A 19425-nucleotide genomic window follows, 5' to 3' on the forward strand; every position below is an offset into this window, starting at 1 on the left:
TAGAACAAATTCTTGACGGCCTACACCGGCCAAACCCGGACGACGCTGGGCCAATTGTGCGTCACCCTATGGGACTCCCAATCACGGCCAGTTGCGATACAGCCTGGAATCAAACCAGGGTGTCTGTAGTGACGCCTCAAGCACTGAGATGCAGTGCCTGTCGGGAGCCCAAAAGTCCCCACATTTTTTTTATATTGTATTTCAAGGGGTCTTAAAATTCTGAATGAAATAGCAAAATGATCCTTGGTATGACCTTCTTAATACAATTCCATATAGCTTAGTAGAACCCCTGCTCTGTCTGTGACAGGGTTTAGACTGTTACGGCTACTGTCTGGGTGTAGTCAGACTGAAGGTGATGGAGCTTCATTTTAATTCAATGAATAGGCTAGTCATAAATGTGTAATTTGAAGGTTGTTGTGTGTGCTTTTCTTGGCCTCACTGATCCTCTGTCTTTTGTTTTAGTGTTCTGACGTTGTACAGTTTGTTTGTCTAGACAGATTTAGGCTAGTCCCAGTATATTCCCACCCAATATGATTTCAGAAGGATAATGCAGTCCCATTGTGCCTTAGAAAAATATTGAGTGAAAAGGCTTGTTATGCCTGTTTTGAAGAAGCTGTGTGGTACAGAACCTGACCAAACATCTCTGGAAAGACCTGAAAATAGCTGTGCTGTGACACTCCCCATCCAACCTGACAGAGCTTGAGAGGATCTCCAGAGAAGAATGGGAGAAACTCTCCAAATACAGGTGTGCCAAGCTTGTAGTGTCATACCCAAGAAGAATCGAGGCTGTATTCGCTGCCAAAGGTGCTTCAAAAAGTTCTGATTAAAGGGTCTGAATACTTATGTAAATGTTTTATTTCTGTTTCTAAACAATGTAAAAACCTGTTTTTGCTTTGTCATTATAGGGTATTGTGTGTAGATTGATGATATTTTAGTTTAATTTGTATTATTTTTTGAATAAGGCTGTAATGTAACAAAATGTGGAAAAAGTGAAGGGGTCTGAATACTTTCCAAATGCACTGTACGTGCCGCTTGACTCCGATTCTAAAGATTCAGTGAATATATCCAAATGTTCGAATTTCGTGAAAAGTGAGCGAGAAGGCCCAAGTTCAGCAGCATCAATGTAGATGTGGAATGTGGAGAATCTGACAAACTATTTTCCTGCATAACAAGATAGCAGACCTTGCCCGTTCCGTTTAATTATTAGATCATTCTTTCTGTGGTCGGCCCTCTAGAGATGACCTGCCGGATTGGGAGCGCTGTGGGAAAAATCTCAGAGGAGTGTCAGGAGAAGAGTGTATGAAATGCAGGATGCGTTATCATCAGCGTGTAAAGTTTCTGTAGACTCGCTCACACACTCTCTGCCTGTTATGCTCTCTCTGAGTGTCAAAATGTTGTGTTTTTGCAGGGGAAGAGTGAGAGGATTCCAAGAATCAGACCATGTTCAAGGCAGTGCTGAAGAAGAACAGAGACGGAGGGAAGGGGAGCAAGAAGGAACCAGGTATGTTGAGTTATGACTGAACTGCTGCAATCATGATATTGTCACTTTGACCATTGTGCAGCAACATGTTTCCCTCAGGATAGTTTATTTCACACATAGACCTGTCTCAACCTGTCTCCATTATTTGTCTGGTGTTATGGCCATCTATGAATTGTTTAGACCTACTTTTTATTCAGAATGACAAAGGATATTATTGGTAGTTCAATGGCAATATCAAAGGGTTTGTCATAATAGGCCTACATAGTAATTTTACGCCTCAAGTTAAGAGATAGAAATATGCACATAGAGTTGAGAAGAATGCACAAAAAATATGGCTCATTTCATCGCTGTTCATAAACATTTCATCATCTGAGCCAACATTTGTAGTGAGCAAGCAGTTTGAACATACACTATATGGTCATAAACTGGTGTCACTGACACTCACTGTCATTGACCATTTGTCTTTGAGTCATTTGCTTGATGCTCAGGGTATAGCCGTAGTGCGTACACACACACACACACACACACACACACACGCGTATAAGCACCATGGCTCCATGTTTTCAGTATTTATAAACAATCTTTATTGGCTGTAAGTAACCAATACCACAGTCTCTGTTTCAACATGAAAAAGGTTGGACTAGAAAGGGGGCTAGGGTAATGAACAGTTAGGCCTTATCATTGCAGTGAGAACAACGCTGGAGGATTTTGAACTGGTATAGTATTTGACACCACTGTTATTGTCAGTTTGACATCCCTATCAGGATGCAGGTGTTGTTCTGGCTCGCCCATGTAACCTTTTGGATTATTAACCATTTTCCATTATAACGGGGAATTCATTTTTTTGTGTGAGTCACTCAGCAGTGCTATTTCATTTCTGACTCACCTCTAGCAAACATAGACCAGGATCTATCTTTTTATAAACATAATACGAGGCTATGTTCTCTGGTCTTGACTCTCCTACTATAGGAAGGAACAGTTGTAGCTAAGTAGCATAATAGGTACTATATAGCAGTACAGTAGTTATATATATTCTGCTCATGCTTGCCTTGTCCAGGGGCTGTTTCATACAGTTGAGTCAATTTGCTCTTCTTTTTACGGGATCTCCTTGAGATCAGGCTGCGGCTTGCCTCTGTTAATATAACAGTCGACAAACTGTGAATACAAATAGACACTGGCTATCTTCCTTCAGTGTCAGGTTACACCTCTCACATCTCTCCCACACCCTCTCTCAGAATGCGTCCCGAATGGTACCCTATTCCATATGTAGGGGCCCTGGTCTAAAATAATGCACGTTAAAGGGAATTTGGGACACCCCCGTATGACAGTAAGAGCCACAGTTCAGGACTGTATGAGGAATGTAACTGCAGGCCCTTACTCTGAACACATATCCGTTGACTTGGGATCTTATACTGTACGGCAGGGTGGCCCGCGTGTGATTTTTATTTGGCTACCCATGTTTTCTGAGCAAAGAATATAATATAATTATTATTATTTTTTATGACATTTTGTTGTTGGACATAAAATACTATATAAACACCAGCAAATCAGCTTCAATTGGTTTTCATTTTGGAGATCGGTCCCAAAGTATTCCCACGCATAATAGACAGATATGTGATAGTATACAAATGTAAGCAAGGTTTGAAATGATTATGTTTTAGTCAAATGTTATATCTGTTTTGCAGTCTACAAAATATTTGTAATTATGTTGCGGTCCCCTGACTATCTGCTCAAAAAAAAATAGTCCCGCGCTTGAATCTAGTTGATGATCCCTGCTGTAGAGGCAATGAATCACAGAGCAGTACAGTAGTCTCCCGCAAGGGTTACTAAGATGCTGTCCATGCTACGTTTACTATCTTGAATAGCGATGTTGAAGGCCGATGTAATGTTTTCAGTAGAGGTGTTGAAACCTGTCTAACATGTTATGAATCAATCTCTGATTACCAGACTTTCATTGTGTGTCAGCCCAGTCAGTCACCACTAGGGTTGTAAAGGGTTGGAAACTTTCCGGTAGGTTTCCGAAATTTCCCATGGGAAGTTAAGCCTGGGAATTTGGGGAATTCTGCTTAAACTCATCAAAAAAGTTAGCTTATAACAGTGAATCTTTTTTTGTGGGATACACATAAGACAATTCTAGGTCTTGTGGCATTTTTGGTTAAACTATCCCCAATTCAATGGAATTGCAACCCTCTGCATGCACAGTGCACTCTTCCCATCACATGTACAGCTGATTCCCAGATCTTGCACACTAATGAGATGCTATTGAGCCCATACTACTACACTGTCTGAGCCAAGGACCACATGCTTTTCTGGTAAGTTTTGATTACAATACTGGTGGGGTGAATATATTTTATGTGACATACATGATTTTCTGTTAATCGGTAAATAGTAGCCTACAGCAAAGTGTATTTAAATAATTACTAACTTGTTAACAATTTCTGCTAGTTCGTTTTTGCTACTATGTGGGTTTTAGCTTTGCTTAAGTCTGCTAACTGAGGAGTGTTAATTCACCTGTTTCCATACATGTTTATTTTTAAAACATTTATCTTACAAAGGAGTTGTTTAGTCTAACTGCTTAACTATTTATCTCTACATGGAATTTTTATTTATTTATTTATTACTCATTTTTTCCTAATCTTTACAGAAAAATGTCACGGGCACTATCTGATATGTGGAGCTAATATAGAGGGAAAAGCTGTGTACATTTGCAAATACTGTGCCAAATCATATGTGAAGAATGCAACAAAAATGTAGAAGCATAAAGTTCCCTCAGCGCTCACAACAAGCAACCTCTGACAAATGTCCCTCTCCTTCTATTAGAGGTGAAAATTATGAATCAGACACCTTATCGATAGCAACAGCTCACAGTCCTCCTGGAATCAGAAGCTCCTTTGACTCAATAGAGGAACGTAGTAAGAGAAATGCTGATGAATGTGTTGCTCAAGCTGTGTATGCAACTGGTTCACATCTGATGCTCACAGACAATGTGTATTGGAAGAGATTTCTGAATGTTCTTCGCTCTGCATACAGGTGTTGTCATCATGTTTGACAGTCTCCTGGAGGGGAAGGAGTTCCTCTAAGAAATGGCCATTTTACAGTCTGCCAATATGGACAGCCCCATCAAGAGGATCCTCCTGGACGATGTATTTTGGGAGAGAGTGGTAAGCAGCCTGAAACTTCTGAAACCTATTGCAGAGGCCATTGCACGGATTGAGAGAGACAATGCCATCCTGTCTGATGTTCAGACTCTGCTTGCAGATGTAAGAGAAGAAATCCGAACTGCCCTGCCCACTTCACTGTTGCTCCAAGTTGAGGAAACTGCAGTTCTGAAATACATCAAAAAGCGTGAAGTCTTCTGCCTGAAGCCCTTATACGCCGCAGCGTAAATGTTGGACTCCAAGTATGCTGGCAAGAGCATCCTGTCTGGTGCAGAGATCAACAAGGCCTATGGTGTCATCACTACTGTGTCTCGCCACCTTGGCCTGGATGAGGGCAAGGTTCTTGGCAGTCTGGCAAGGGCTTTGGGATGAATATGCAATATGGCAGTCGTGCCAACATATCTCATCAGCCACCTGGTGGAAGGGACTTTGTGGATCTGAGGCTCTTTCCCCTGTTGCCTCCATCATCCTCCAAATTCCACCAACATCAGCCGCCTCAGAGCGCAACTGGTCCTTGTTTGGGAACACACACACCAAAGCACGCAACAGGCTGACCAATACAAGGTTGAAAATTTGCTGGCCATCCAGGAAAATTTGAGGCTTTTTGAGCCTGACAGTGAGCCAACCTCAACAAGGTTGGAAAGTGACAGTGAAGATGAGACCTCAGAGTCTAATGTTCAAGAGGTGGACATTGAGGAGGTCCACGGAGAAGACATGGAAGCCTGAGAGGAAGACAACCAAAGCTTTAGTTTCTAGACTGTCATTTTACAGATGTATGTTGAAAATGTTTTTGGGAGATGCAATGGATCATTGGGGATCATTCAATATTCCCTTTCTTTCGTTGTTCAGTGAAATCATCCCATGTGAAGAGTCAACTCATTTAATTAAAGTTCAATTCGTAACTTAATTGTTTTTTAAATTTATATTTGAATGATTTAATAATTTGCAATTATGTCTACTTATGATAAGGTAAAATGTTGATATTTCAGTCTCCATATGATATAGTAAATATATCCAAAGAAAAAAACATCTACATTTAAATTATATTAATATTAATTTGCATATATTTCCATTAATTCCCATATATTCCCATTATTTCCAATATATTCCCGTTAATTCCAACGGAAAGTTTCTACCTCTGATTATTCCCCAAAATGTGCAACCCTAGTCACATCAAGAGGCGAACACACACAGGACTGCTTGCAGTAGCTGAGCTGTTGGATGTAAATGACGGGAATAAGCTACATTGCCATTTTTCCCAGCTCTTTCCCCAGTTAGACGCTATCCATCAAGCAAAAGCAGGTCTCTCTCCCTTTCCCATGCTGGGACAATAAAAGTCAGACACTCCTCTCCTCTATTCAGGGCAGGACAGATGAGCTGCCTCAGACTTTGATTACTTGGCGGCGGTCATTAGTTGTGGTCATTCGGTTGCTCTGTTGTCCTTATAGATGGGGTCACTCACTAAAGCCAACAGGACCTCCGGCAGTAGGTAGATATAGAAAAAACAAATGGTCATTTACAGTATATATATCAGCATCTTTTGAAGTGACTATCAGAGGAATTCCAATTCCAATTGTTTCAATCTGTAAATCAAGAATTGGCCATTCATTGGAATGAAAGAGTGGTAGCAACAAAAAGGCTTTGGTTTTAAATATTCAATTATGACTCTGTAAATAAATGTTACAGTTGCGTAACAAACGGGAAACCAGGTATTTGATACTTCTTTATTTCCCCTGAAAATATCCATTTGTTTGTAAAGTCAGCGCTCATCTAGGAGGGGCCTGGAATAAGGTTAGTAACACAGTAGTCCTGGAAACGGTCATACTAATCACAACGGGTACAGAATATCAAGTGCTCTCCGTGCCTCGATTGTAACATATTGCACATAAAATATTAAATGAACCATCTGTTCTGGTGTGAATAAAGATTGTATTATGCTTCCAAATGGTATTGGACAGAGAAATAATGCTTAAATCTACCGTCTGTTCCGATACAGTAGAGTCAAAATTCCCTTTCAATTTGCGAAAATGTGATTGTCTCCTCATGGCACATTCAAATCTGACTTATGCACAAAGATGAGCTTATATATCGGAATTGGATGTGACTGGATATTTGATATTGCTTACTGCTGTGTTTGGAATTGTTTCGAGCAACACCCCCCCCCCCCCCCAGTTTGACACAGTTTACTTAATTCCTTCCTCATTTGACTCATCAAATCTATTTGTATTTGTTGTGGATGGGTCACAACAGCCACCATTGAGACAGCATTAACCAGTAGAGCATTTGTGAAGAATTCTCTCTCATGTAAACATGACAGAGAGACCAGCAAAAATTCAAGTCACCCCCCTTCCCTGTAAAGAGAATGACAGTAATAAATGCTTTACAAAAGCATATCAAAAGTCCACAGAGAGACATGTCATGGAAATTAGTGGGAGGAAAAATCTTGATAATTGTATAATTACATGATAGCTGGGCATATGTTCCTCATAACACCGTAGCTGCGGCCTGGAGGCAACTTAAAAGGAGTCAGGGAAACTTGGCCCCCGTGCCAGATGGAGCGCAGTCATTAGGCTGCCTCTAGGAGCCCCGCATTGCCAGGGTCCACAAACACACCATTTGCTAATTCACTCATTCTCCCTCCTTTACTCCTACCACTACTCCACCTCATCCAAATCTGCTGTACGGAACTAGCCTTTTTAATCCCTTTTAAGTACACTTTTTTTTATGGTCCGGCATTCCGGAAGTGGGATACTGGTTAGCTTTGGCCTCTGGACTTTGATGTGAACACTTTGTTTAAAAAGGTCACATTGCCAGTAGGCCTCACTGATGTTTATGGATTTGAGGCTCAAGGCACCGGGAGCTCAGTGGATTATGTAGTTGTAAAATTAAACTTGTCTGGATTAATTGGTATTCTCTTTGAGGATACGCTGGTTTTATGGAGGGTTCCTCCTGTTAACCTCTTAACAGCTAGGAGGTGTAGTCGGCAGGGTGCACAGCAGCAACCAAAAGGGCCCAATATGTGTTTTTAAAGGAGAACTCTTGAAGAAGCACTGAGGAAATTGGTATGGCCATCATGGGAGATATTTCACTTCGTAATATCACATTGAAACATGACATTGACATTTCACTTTAGCTTCTACTGCCAAATAAATTTGTCCTTGAGACATTTTCAGAGTTAGAGTATTCCTATCTGTGTGACAACCTGTAAAATAGGCCTACATGCCTTTCGTCTGTCATTAATTATTGGCAAGGGGCTTTCAACTGCGACTAAAGATACGTAGTGGCCCATATATTTGAAAGTCCTAACTCTGATGCATTGAAGGTGTTAGGTGTTTTATGAGTTGGAGATGGAGCGAAGCTGAACTGCGGGCCCTATCTCGTCCCTCTGGCAGACTGGAACCACATGAAGAGAGTCTAATGTTTCAGTGTACTGTCTTCCCTCTGAGATTTAGAACTCTGTCTTTGGGGAGCGCTACAGCTACATACCTACATCCCTTCAGCGTTTCGTTCCTCACAGCAGGACCCTCAAGCTCTATTCCTCTGTCTCTCTTCCCAGCACAGAGACTGCTTACTTTCTAGAGTAAAGTTTTACCTTCCCACTGTTCTGTCTGGGGAGTACTACTCTCACATCCCACCAGTTCCCTCTCTCAGTGTAGTGATCAGAGCCCAGAGCCCAGGGAAACTGACTGTGAAGGCTCAGGCTGTGTGGGCTAGACTCATCCCTCTTGCGGCTCCCAGCTCTAGCTATAACTCTATCTGCTGAGCTGGAGGAGACAGCCAGCTGCCAGACAGAGCTGTCTGTTTTGGCCAGTGTTAATCACACTAGCATGTCCTTGCCTTGTACTCTCTGGGGCGGCTAGGCTAAACTGCCTCAGCTACTCCTCACCACTGACTCCCTTGCCCGCCACCAGTTGGCAGGCGCCCTACGAGCTCGGCCACACTCTAACACATCGGTCAGCTAGTCAGAGGAAAGTAAGAGTCAGTACAGAGTGGGCCCAAGCACACTGCCCTGGCTGTGCTAACCACTAGTCTGAAAAGCGGAGACAGTATCCACAGCAAACTGAGCTTTTTCATTCAATAATGTAGGCTGCAGTTGGTGAATCTAGCCCGTCTTTGTCAGCAGTTGTGGGGCAATCTTACTTCACTAGGCCTACCTATACAGTGTAACAATCTTATATTTGTTATATTTTACTGTACTACATAGCAGGGTTGGGGGCAATTCCATTTAATTTCCAGTCAATTCAGGAAGTACACTGAAATTCCAATTTACTTCAATGTTTTTCAATTAGGACATTTTGGAATTGGAATTTGGCTTACTTTCTGATTTAAAATGGAGTTGACCCCAACCCTGCTACATAGTATGTTATCATGCCATTGTAATTCGATGTAAATGTGTTATATAATTATGACGTTATCCTGTTTGATAGGCTAAGTCATGTCTTGCTCATGTGGAGTTGTGGAAAGAGGTGATTACCTCACCTTTGGAGGACTAAACATGTCTTACTCCCACTGATATGTTCAATTGCATGGACCATCTATTTATACTATGGCTCAGTTGATGATAACGCCTTGCACATTTACAGATTCCCAAGCGATTGGAATGCACTTCATTGATGTTCCTGTCAACTCATCAGATCTGGCATAGCATCCAGCCAGAGACTGAGCAACATGGCCACCAACCTTTCCTTCAAAGAGCTCCCACAGCAGGCGGTGGTTTTACTCTTCAGACCAAAATCCAATTGATGTAAACCACATTTAATTTAGAGGCTTACGCAAAAAGTAAACTGGGACAAGAATGTACCACTTTATTACTTCTGCTTCTCAACATTTTTATTTTCTTAAGCACACTCTTCTTTAATAAGAGCAATGTTTAATCAGGACTTTGAGCTCCAAAAGGCAGCTTGTCCCATGTAATTTATCTCTCAGGAAATGAAAGATTAAACAAATATAACAATTCTGCCGAACGCTAATGAGTGCGCATGTGTGTGCGTGTGTATACGTATGTGTGTACGTGTGCACGTGTGCGTGACCATTACAGGGGGGGTGGTTAGGGTTGCAAAGCTAATTGTAATTTACCAAAGTTACAGGAATCTTCAGTAATTTTGGTAATTAACAGAATCTATGGCAATCTATCGTAACTTTGGTCATTTATACTTGAATAACTTAAAACAAAAATATTAATATATAGTATGCCATTATTTTTTATTAACTATGCATCTCTTCCAACTAAAGAATTTTTCCATAACTGCCACCAGTTTGACGCCAAAACATTGACAACAAATAAATATTGATAGTAAAATAAATACAAGTTGGTAAAAAAATATATATTAAGGATATTTCATGCTGAAAACCTCATATTAAACACCTATGATATTCACTAAATTGATGGTTTATATTTAGGATAATGTTTTACAGCTTTGTCATTCTATTTAAAAAATGTTTGCATCTTATTTAATTATTTCATGTATTTTACATGTGATAAAGTCACAGAGGGCTAGATTATTACAGACACCTGTGATAATCTGAATTACTCAAAAGGGCCACTAGATGTCTTGTGATATATTACATAAATCCTTGAAAGATACGGAAATTCTGGTTGTTTACTGGTAAACTTAGAAAGTTTCCAGTAATATACCCTCCTTTTGCAACCCTAGTGGTGGTGGTGGTAAGATGTAGGCCTCTACGTTGTTCTCTCAGCTGTGAGGGTGGCTGGTACAGGCTGTCTCGACAGAGCTTCTGTGTGTTTGGGACATCGGAGGGTATGCCTAATTTGGTGATGGTGGGGCAGACAAAAGAGGAAAACACATGGCTGTCACTCAGGGCTGTTGTCATTCTAGTGTTCTGCTGTCCAATTGTGTCTCGGCCAAAGCTCTGAACATTCACAATATTGCAGTGATTAGGCCTAAAAATATATTATTCAAGTCAAACATTCCCCTGTAGAGTGAGAGGATTCTGTTTGCGTGATGATTTCGCCATATTTCTAAACATTCGCAATAAACAGTGATTCAAACTAAATTACTCAAATGAATAGATTCCTGTAGCGTGAGAGAGATTCTGTATGTGTGAGGATTTCGCTTGAACCGACATAGCAGAGATTCATGCAATTTTTCAGATTTCTCTCCCCTCTTAAGACTGTCTGCATGATACATTTTCACTTCACTATGTAAAACCTTCCCCAATATACAGCAACTGCAGTTGTTTACGGACAGAACAGTTTTGCTGAATAAGCATGTTTGTCACAACTAGGCCTAAATTATTCTGTGAAAAGTGAATCATAGTTTTAGTGGCTGCATACAAGGGCCATTCTTTGAGTGGTTGAAATGCTAGCTAGCACATTGTGTCCAGAAATGTCTCCATACCATTGACATTTAAACATCATTTTTTTATGCTGTTGTTGCTGCCTAGTTAATGTAGCCATGGTGAGCTTAGCGCTGTATTTTCCTACATTTCTGTCAGGGAATACATTTATTGGCCTGTATTCATATAGTGTGAGTGCTGACCTGTCCATGTAATCTTATTCATTATGCAATAGGAAAAACTGGTCCTAGATCAGCACTCCTACTCTAAGACACTTTGTGACTATGGGACATTGGAACCAATGGAGCCCCTCAGTTATCCTTTTTAGATAAAACTATTTTAAATATATCACCAAATAACTGATTAAAACACACTGTTTTGCAATAATGGTCTACAGTAGCTTCAACAGCACTCTAGGGTAGCACCATGGTGTAGCCGGAGGAGAGCTATTTTCCATTCTCCTCTGGGTACATTGGCTTCCATACTAAACCTAGGAGGCTCGTGGTTCTCACCCCTTCCATAGACTTACACAGTAATTATGACAACTTCCGGAGGACGTCCTCCATCCTATCAGAGATCTTGCTGAATGAATGAACATCTTGTCCATCCAATCAAAGGATCAGAGAATGAATCTAGTACTGAAAGCATAAGCTTTAGTTGACACAATGAGAGAGAAAGACAATAGTTAAACAGTTTTGAACAAATTAATTTATTCAAAAATGGAGAAGTAGCAGAGAGCGAGAGAGCTAGCTATATGTTGTTGTAGTTTTTTCTTCTTAGTTTACCCTTCACTTCACTAAGCCTACTCAGCAACCTGACTCAAACAGAGAGGAATGCTTTCAGTTTTATTAATTTATTGCCACCGGGGCTCGCCGGTGTAACTGCTAAACTGCTTGCTGGACACTGTACTGTGTGATTGTATGCATCGATTGGATTGTTTACTAACATGTTAATTTTAGTTAGTTGACTATATCGTTAATATTTTGGTATTTTTGGTATTTTATTAGGATCCCCATTAGGTGTTGCAAAAGCAGCAGCTACTCTTCCTGGGGTCCACAGAAAACATTAAACATAATACAGAATGACATAATACATCATTAGACAAGAACAGCTCAAGGACAGAACTACAGTTGAAGTCGGAAGTTTACAGTCATTAACCTGTTGGGGCTAGGGGGCAGTATTTTCACGGCCGGATAAAAAACGTACCCGATTTAAACTGGTTACTACTCTTACCCAGAAACGAGAATATGCATATAATTAGTATATTTGGATAGAAAACACTCTAAAGTTTCTAAAACTGTTTGAATGGTGTCTGTGAGTATAACATAACTCATATGGCAGGCCAAAACCTGAGAAGATTCCATGCAGGAAGTGCCCTGTCTGACAATTTGTTGTCCTTCTAGGGCATCTCTATAAAAAATACAGCATCTCTGCTGTAACGTGACATTTTCTAAGGCTTCCATTGGCTCTAAGAAGGCGCCAGAAAGTGGAATGAGAGCTCTGCAGTCTCTGGGCGAAAAACAGCAGGAGTGTTTGTGAGTGGTTAGGCAGGGAACACTGACACTGGAGCACGCGTGCACGAGAGGACTACATTTTTTTCTTTCTCTCTTTGAACGAATACAACGTCGCCCGGTTGGAATATTATCGCTATTTTACGAGAAAAATCTCATAAAAATTTATTTTAAACAGTGTTTGACATGCTTCAAAGTACGGTAATGGAATATTTTGAAATGTTTTGTCATGAAATGCGCCCGTGCGTCACCCTTCGGATACTGACCTCAACGCACGAACAAAACGGAGCTATTTCAATATAACTATGGATTATTTCAAACCAAAACAACATTTGTTGTTGAAGTAGAAGTGCTGGGAGTGCATTCTGACGAAGAACAGCAAAGGTAATCCAATTTTTCTAATAGTAAATCTGAGTTTGGTGAGGGCCAAACTTGGTAGGTGTCAAATTAGCTAGCCGTGATGGCCGGGCTATCTACTCAGAATATTGCAAAATGTGCTTTCGCCAAAAAGCTATTTTAAAATCTGACACCGTGATTGCATAAAGGAGTTCTGGATCTATAATTCTTAAAATAATTGTTGTGTATTTTGTGAACGTTAATCGTGAGTACATAAGTAAATTCACCGGAAGTTTGCGGCGGGTATGCTAGTTCTGAACATCACATGCTAATGTAAAAAGCTGGTTTTTGATATAAATATGAACTTGATTGAACAAAACATGCATGTATTGTATAACATAATGTCCTAGGAGTGTCATCTGATGAAGATCATCAAAGGTTAGTGCTGCATTTAGCTGTGGTTTTGGTTTTTGTGACATATATGCATGCTTTGAAAATGGCTGTGTGATTATATTTGGCAGGGTACTCTCCTGACATAATCTAATGTTTTGCTTTCGCTGTAAAGCCTTTTTGAAATCGGACAGTGTGGTTAGATTAACGAGAGTCTTGTCTTTAAAATGGTGTAAAATAGTCATATGTTTGAGAAATTGAAGTTATAGCATTTATGAGGTATTTGTATTTTGCGCCACGCGATTCCACTGGCTGTTGACTAGGTGGGATGCAAACGTCCCACCTTGCCCAGGGAGGTTAAACAGCTTGGAAAATTCCAGAAAATGATGTCATGGCTTTAAAAGCTTCTGATAGGCTAATTGACATCATTTGAGTCAATTGGAGGTGTACCTGTGGATGTATTTCAAGGCCTACCTTCAAACTCAGTGCCTCTTTTCTTGACATCATGGGAAAATCAAAAGAAATCAGGCAAGACCTCAGAAAAAAAATGTAGACCTCCACAAGTCTGGTTCATCCTTGGGAGCAATTTCCAAATGCCTGAAGGTACCACGTTCATCTGTACAAACAATAGTACGCAAGTATAAACACCATGGGACCACGCAGCCGTCATACCGCTCAGGAAGGAGACGCGTTCTGTCTCCTAGAGATGAATGTATTTTGGTGCGAAAAGTGCAAATCAATCCCAGAACAACAGCAAAGGACCTTGTGAAGATGCTGGAGGAAACAGGTACAAAAGTATCTATATCCACAGTAAAACGAGTCATATATCAATATAACCTGAAAGGCCACTCATCAAGGAAGAAGCCACTGCTCCAAAACCGCCATAAAAAAGCCAGACAACGGTTTGCAACTGCACATGGGGACAAAGATCGTACTTTTTGGAGAAATGTCCCTGGTCTGATGAAACAAAAATAGAACTGTTTGGCCATAATGACCATTGTTATGTTTGGAGGAAAAAGGGGGAGGCTTGCAAGGCGAAGAACACCATCCCAACCGTGAAGCACGGGGGTGGCAGCATCATGTTGTGTGGGTGCTTTGCTGCAGGAGGGACTGGTGCACTTCACAAAATAGATGGCATCATGAGCTGATATAAATCTGAAATAAATCATTGGCTCTACTATTATTCTGACATTTCACATTCTTAAAATAAAGTGGTGATCCTACGACAGCAAATTTTTACTAGGATTCAATGTCAGGAATTGTGAAAACTGAGTTTAAATGTATTTGGCTAAGGTGTATGTAAACTTTCGACTTCAACTGTACATACATTTTTAAAAAGGCACACGTAGCCTACATATCACTGTATACACACAAACTTTTTAGGTCTAATAGGGGAGAGGTGTTGTGCTGCGAGGTGTTGCTTTATCTGTTTTTTGAAACCAAGTTTGCTGTTTATTTGAGCAATATGAGATGGAAGGAAGTTACATGCAATAAGGGCTCTATATAATACTGTACGTTTTATTGAATTTGTTCTGGATTTGGGGACTATGAAAAGACCCCTGGTGGCATGTCTGGTGGGAGAAGTGTGTGTGTCAGAGCTGTGTGTAAGTTGACTATGCAAACAATTTGGGATTTTTAACACGTTAGTGTTTCTTATAAAAAGAAGTGATGCAGTCCGTCTGTCCTCAACTCTTAGCCAAGAGAGACTGGTATGCATAGTATTTATATCAGCCCTCTGATTACAATTAAGAGCAAAACGTGCCGCTCTGTTCTGTGCCAGCTGCAGCTTAACTAGGTCTTCCCTTGCCGCACTGGACCACACGACTGGACAATAATCAAGATTAGACAAAACTAGAGCCTGCAGAACTTGCTTTTTGGAGTGTGGTGTTAAAAAAGCAGAGCATCTCTTTATTACAGCTAGACCTCTCCATCTTTGCGACCATTGAATCATATGTTTTGACCATGACAGTTTACAATCTACGGTAACGCCAAGTAATTTAGTCTCCTCAACTTGTTCAACAGCCACACCATTCATTACCAGATTCAGCTGAAGTCTAGCACTTAAGGAATGATTTTTACCAAATACAATGCTCTTAGTTTTAGAGATGTTCAGGAACAGTTTATTACTGGCCACCCATTCCAAAACAGACTTCAACTCTTTGTTAAGGGTTTCAGTGACTTCATTAGCTGTGGTTGCTGATGAGTATATGGTTGAATCATCAGCATATATGGACACTCATGCTTTGTTTAATGCCAGTGGCCGGTCATTGGTAAAAATAGAAAAATTAGAGGGCCTAGAGAGCTGCCCTGCGGTACACCAAACTTTACATGTTTGACATTAGAGAAGCTTCCATTAAAGAAACCCTTTGAGTTCTATTAGATAGATAGCTCTGAATCCACAATATGACAGAGGTTGAAAAGCCATAGCACTTAAGTTTTTTCAACAACAGTGTTAGGGGTGTGTACGGAGGCGAAGTCAGGTGCTGGAGGTCAGAGTGAAGTAAACAGGCGCACTTTAATTCCGGTCCAAAAACGACAGCAAATAAAAACATACACGTGCCAAAAACACGGAATATAATACAAGTATAGCGCCTGACCATATCCACATAACAATAAACAATTCCACACAAAGACATGGAGGGGAACAGAGGACTAAATACATGTAGTGTGATTTCGGAATGAAAACCAGGTGTGTATGGAACAAGACAAAACAAATGGACATATGAGAAATTGAGCGGCGATGGCTAGAAAGCCGGTGACGTCGATCGCCGAACGCCGCCCGAACAAGGAGAGGAGCCGACTTCGGCGGAAGTCGTGACAAACAGGTTATGGTCAATAATATCAAAGGCTGCACTGAAATCTAACAGTACAGCTCCCACAATCTTCTTATTATCAATTTCTTTCAACCAATCATCAGTCATTTGTGTCAGTGCAGTACATGTTGAGTGCCCTTCACTATAAGCATGCTGAAAGTCTGTTGTTAATTTGTTTACAGAGAAATAGTATTGTATTTGGTCAGACACATTTTTTCCCAACAGTTTGCTAAGAGCGTGCTTATAGGCCTGCTGTTAGAACCAGTAAAAGCCGCTTTACCACTCTTTGGTAGCGGAATTACTTTGGCTTCCCTCCAGGCCTGAGGACAAAGACTTTCCTCTAGGCTCAGATTAAAAATATGACAGATAGGAGTGGTTATAGAGTCAGCCACCATCCTCAGTAGCTTTCCATTTAAGTTGTCAATGCCAGGAGGTTTGATCGTTAACAATATTTTTTCCCTCTCCCACTTGGTGGCCTATAGCAACACCCCAAAAGAAAAGGCTTTAGATGTGCCAAGTGAACCTGTAACCACAACACTTCAATAACACTTGACATAAGATCTTCTCTAAGCATTACAGGGATATGGCTCTGAATATATACAGCAACACCTCCCCCATAAGCATTTCTGTCTCTTCTATAAATGTTATATCCTTGTATTGCTACTGATGTATCATCAAATGAATTATCTAAGTGAGTCTAAGAAATGGATAATATATGAATGTTATCTGATGTTAGCAAGTTATTGATTTCATGAACCTTATTTCTAAGGCTACATATATTAATATGGGCTATTTTCAGCCCTTTTCTGGGTAGCTTATCAGAGATAGACATAATATTGAAAAGAGCAGACAAAGCAAGAGAAAATAATATACTTTCAGCAGTCCGTTAATCAATTGGTGTGTTTGCTGCGGGGTTGAGGTACGAACCCATAGGCTTGGCTCTCTCATCCCTTCCAGGCTTCTGGGAGGGAGGGTGGACAATAAGTCTGTCAGAGCGGATGTACGCAATGTCCCCACGCGATCAAGCAGCTTTCATGGCTTGGATCAGTTATTTCCTCTTCTGGCGCACAACTTCAGGATATTCCTCGTTGAGGAAGATATTTGTTCCTCTCAAGTTCTTGGCTCTTTCCAGAACAGCTACCTTGTCTTTGAACCTCAAAAACTTGACCACTATCAGCCTGGGCCTATCACCTGGGCCGGTGGTGGGTTTTCCAATCCTATGGGCGCGCTCCACCTCAATCTTCCTGTGGTCCATCTTCAATTTCTGAGATCATTTCCCTCACTTTGTCCTCAGACTCCATCCAGGTCTCTTATGGAGATTCTGCAATTCCGTCCACAACCATGTTGTTTCGCCTTGATTGTCCCTCGAGATAGTCTAATTTATCTGTCATTGTTATCATTGATTCACACACAGAACTGATGTCCTCTCTCAATGACTTACAGATTGTGTCATCTTGCCGTTCTCTAGTTTCAACTTGTCGAGCTGACCCTGGGAGAACTGCAAACTGTTCTTCAGGTCATGGACCTCTCTGGTCAGGTCGTCCATTCTTTTATTAGTAGAATCCACGAGTTTTTGGACAAAACACTTGAAACTATTTTCTTGTTGTTGTAACAACTGCTTATAGGTCACTTTTTGCTCGTTTAAAAGATCCTTCACGTGTGATAGAGAGACACCACTGGCACTGTCCTCAATGGTACTCACGCTGGCTTTGGTCTTTGTCATGGTAGCTAGCAATGTATGTTAGGCTGTTTACTCCTTACAGTTCCAGACAGGGCAGGTCACGGGGAAAATGTAAAATAACAAACAGCAGGGATCTAGACTGCCACAAATACGGGACAATCTGTGGTCTCAGCCACAATGGCTATCCGCGTCGCTAGCTTAATGTTCGGCTAGCTGCGACGCCAAATAGCTCCTCAGACCCGTCCTTGGTCGGCAGGATCACTCGAAAGATACAAGAAGTCCCAGCAACTGATACCAAATGCGTCACGGGATCAAGAAGGAATTATAAAATGAGCAAAGTGATGATGCAGTATGTGACTGCTCTGAAAGTGAACTGTGTGTGCTGGTGATCAGGGGTGTATTCATTCCGCCGGTTCTGGTGCAAAACATTTCTTAAACGGAAGTAAACAGGACCTACCTGGAGGGAGGGACCTTTCTGAATTTGTCCATTAGTTCTACTGTATGTCACTGTTTTGCGAGCTCCATCCCAACTTTGCTATTTTGTGATTCTTTTGGCGTTTTATATTTACTTTATTTTCACGAAATGTATCCGTTATCGTTTCTTATAAAGACAATAACTTTTTAACATCAGATTACTTACCTCATTTTGGCTTCGACTTCGACTCATCTGCCCTTGGCTCTTTCTGTAATTCCGACACAATTTTCAGGGTATCCAAGAGGAAACGCCTGTGTTACAGAGGCAAGGAAGGAGAAGTCCTGGCGAGATTAAGGCGAAGGGAAAACTGGCCACCTCTTCCCTCCATTCTATTGGCCACTTGATGATAAGATGGATGATTGCGGATTTGCTACCAACGGGACTGTCATAACTGCAATATTCTCAGCTTTTTTGAATCATGGCTTTCGGACAAGATAACTCCATGGCTATCCAACTATATGGATTCTCCATTCACCGAACACTTCAGAGGGTAGTGCGTACGGCCCAGTACATCACTGGGGCAAAGCTGCCTGCCATCCAGGACCTCTACACCAGGCGGTGTCAGAGGAAGGCACTGAAAATTGTCCAAGACCCCAGCCACCCCAGTCATAGACTGTTCTTTCTACTACCGCATGGCAAGCGGTACCGGAGTGCCAAGTCTAGGACAAAAAGGCTTCTCAACAGTTTTTACCCCTAAGCCATAAGACTCCTGAACAGGTAACCAAATGGTTACCCAGACTATTTGCATTGTGTGCTCCCCCCAACCCCTCTTTTACGCTGCTGCTACTCTCTGTTCATCATATATGCATAGTCACTTTAACCATACCCACATGTACATACTACCTCAATTGGCCCGACCAACTGGTGTCTGTATATAGCCTTGCTACTCTTATTTTCAAATGTCTTTTTACTGTTGTTTTATTTCTTTACTTACCTACACACACACACATAATTTTTTTTCTCGCACTATTGGTTAGAGCCTGTAAGTAAGCATTTCACTGTAAAGTCTACACCTGTTGTATTCGGCGCACGTGACAAACAAACTTTGATTTGATTTGACAGGACAGTGGAGTCAGGGAAATAGAGCGGGGGAGGAGTTTGCCTCTTCATCAACAACAAATGGTGTGACGCGCGCACAGTGGAAGTCTCGACCCATTGTTCACCCGTCTTGGAATACCTGAAGGTCAAATGCTGAACTTTCTATCTCCTGAGGGAGTTTTCAGTTGTTACCGTGACCACTGTATACATTCCACCTCAGGAAAAGAAAAATAACAAGCTGGCTCT

At 41.2% G+C, this 19425-nt stretch overlaps 1 protein-coding gene across 8 annotated transcripts in view; it reads left to right on the forward strand.

Moving 5' to 3' along the window:
- The window catches only part of LOC115160706 (protein TANC1), a 286753-nt gene that overhangs the window by 37777 nt on the left and 229551 nt on the right, over nucleotides 1–19425 (forward strand). For all 8 annotated transcript variants that reach the window (XM_029710993.1, XM_029710992.1, XM_029710995.1 and 5 more), the window contains one exon: nucleotides 1409–1501. In XM_029710993.1, the coding sequence (XP_029566853.1) occupies nucleotides 1441–1501 (61 nt within the window). In that variant the 5' untranslated portion in view covers nucleotides 1409–1440. The remainder of the gene's footprint in view (nucleotides 1–1408; nucleotides 1502–19425) is intronic.

This window comes from Salmo trutta, chromosome 24 (genome assembly GCF_901001165.1).
Source record: "Salmo trutta chromosome 24, fSalTru1.1, whole genome shotgun sequence".
Lineage (NCBI taxonomy): Eukaryota > Metazoa > Chordata > Actinopteri > Salmoniformes > Salmonidae > Salmo > Salmo trutta.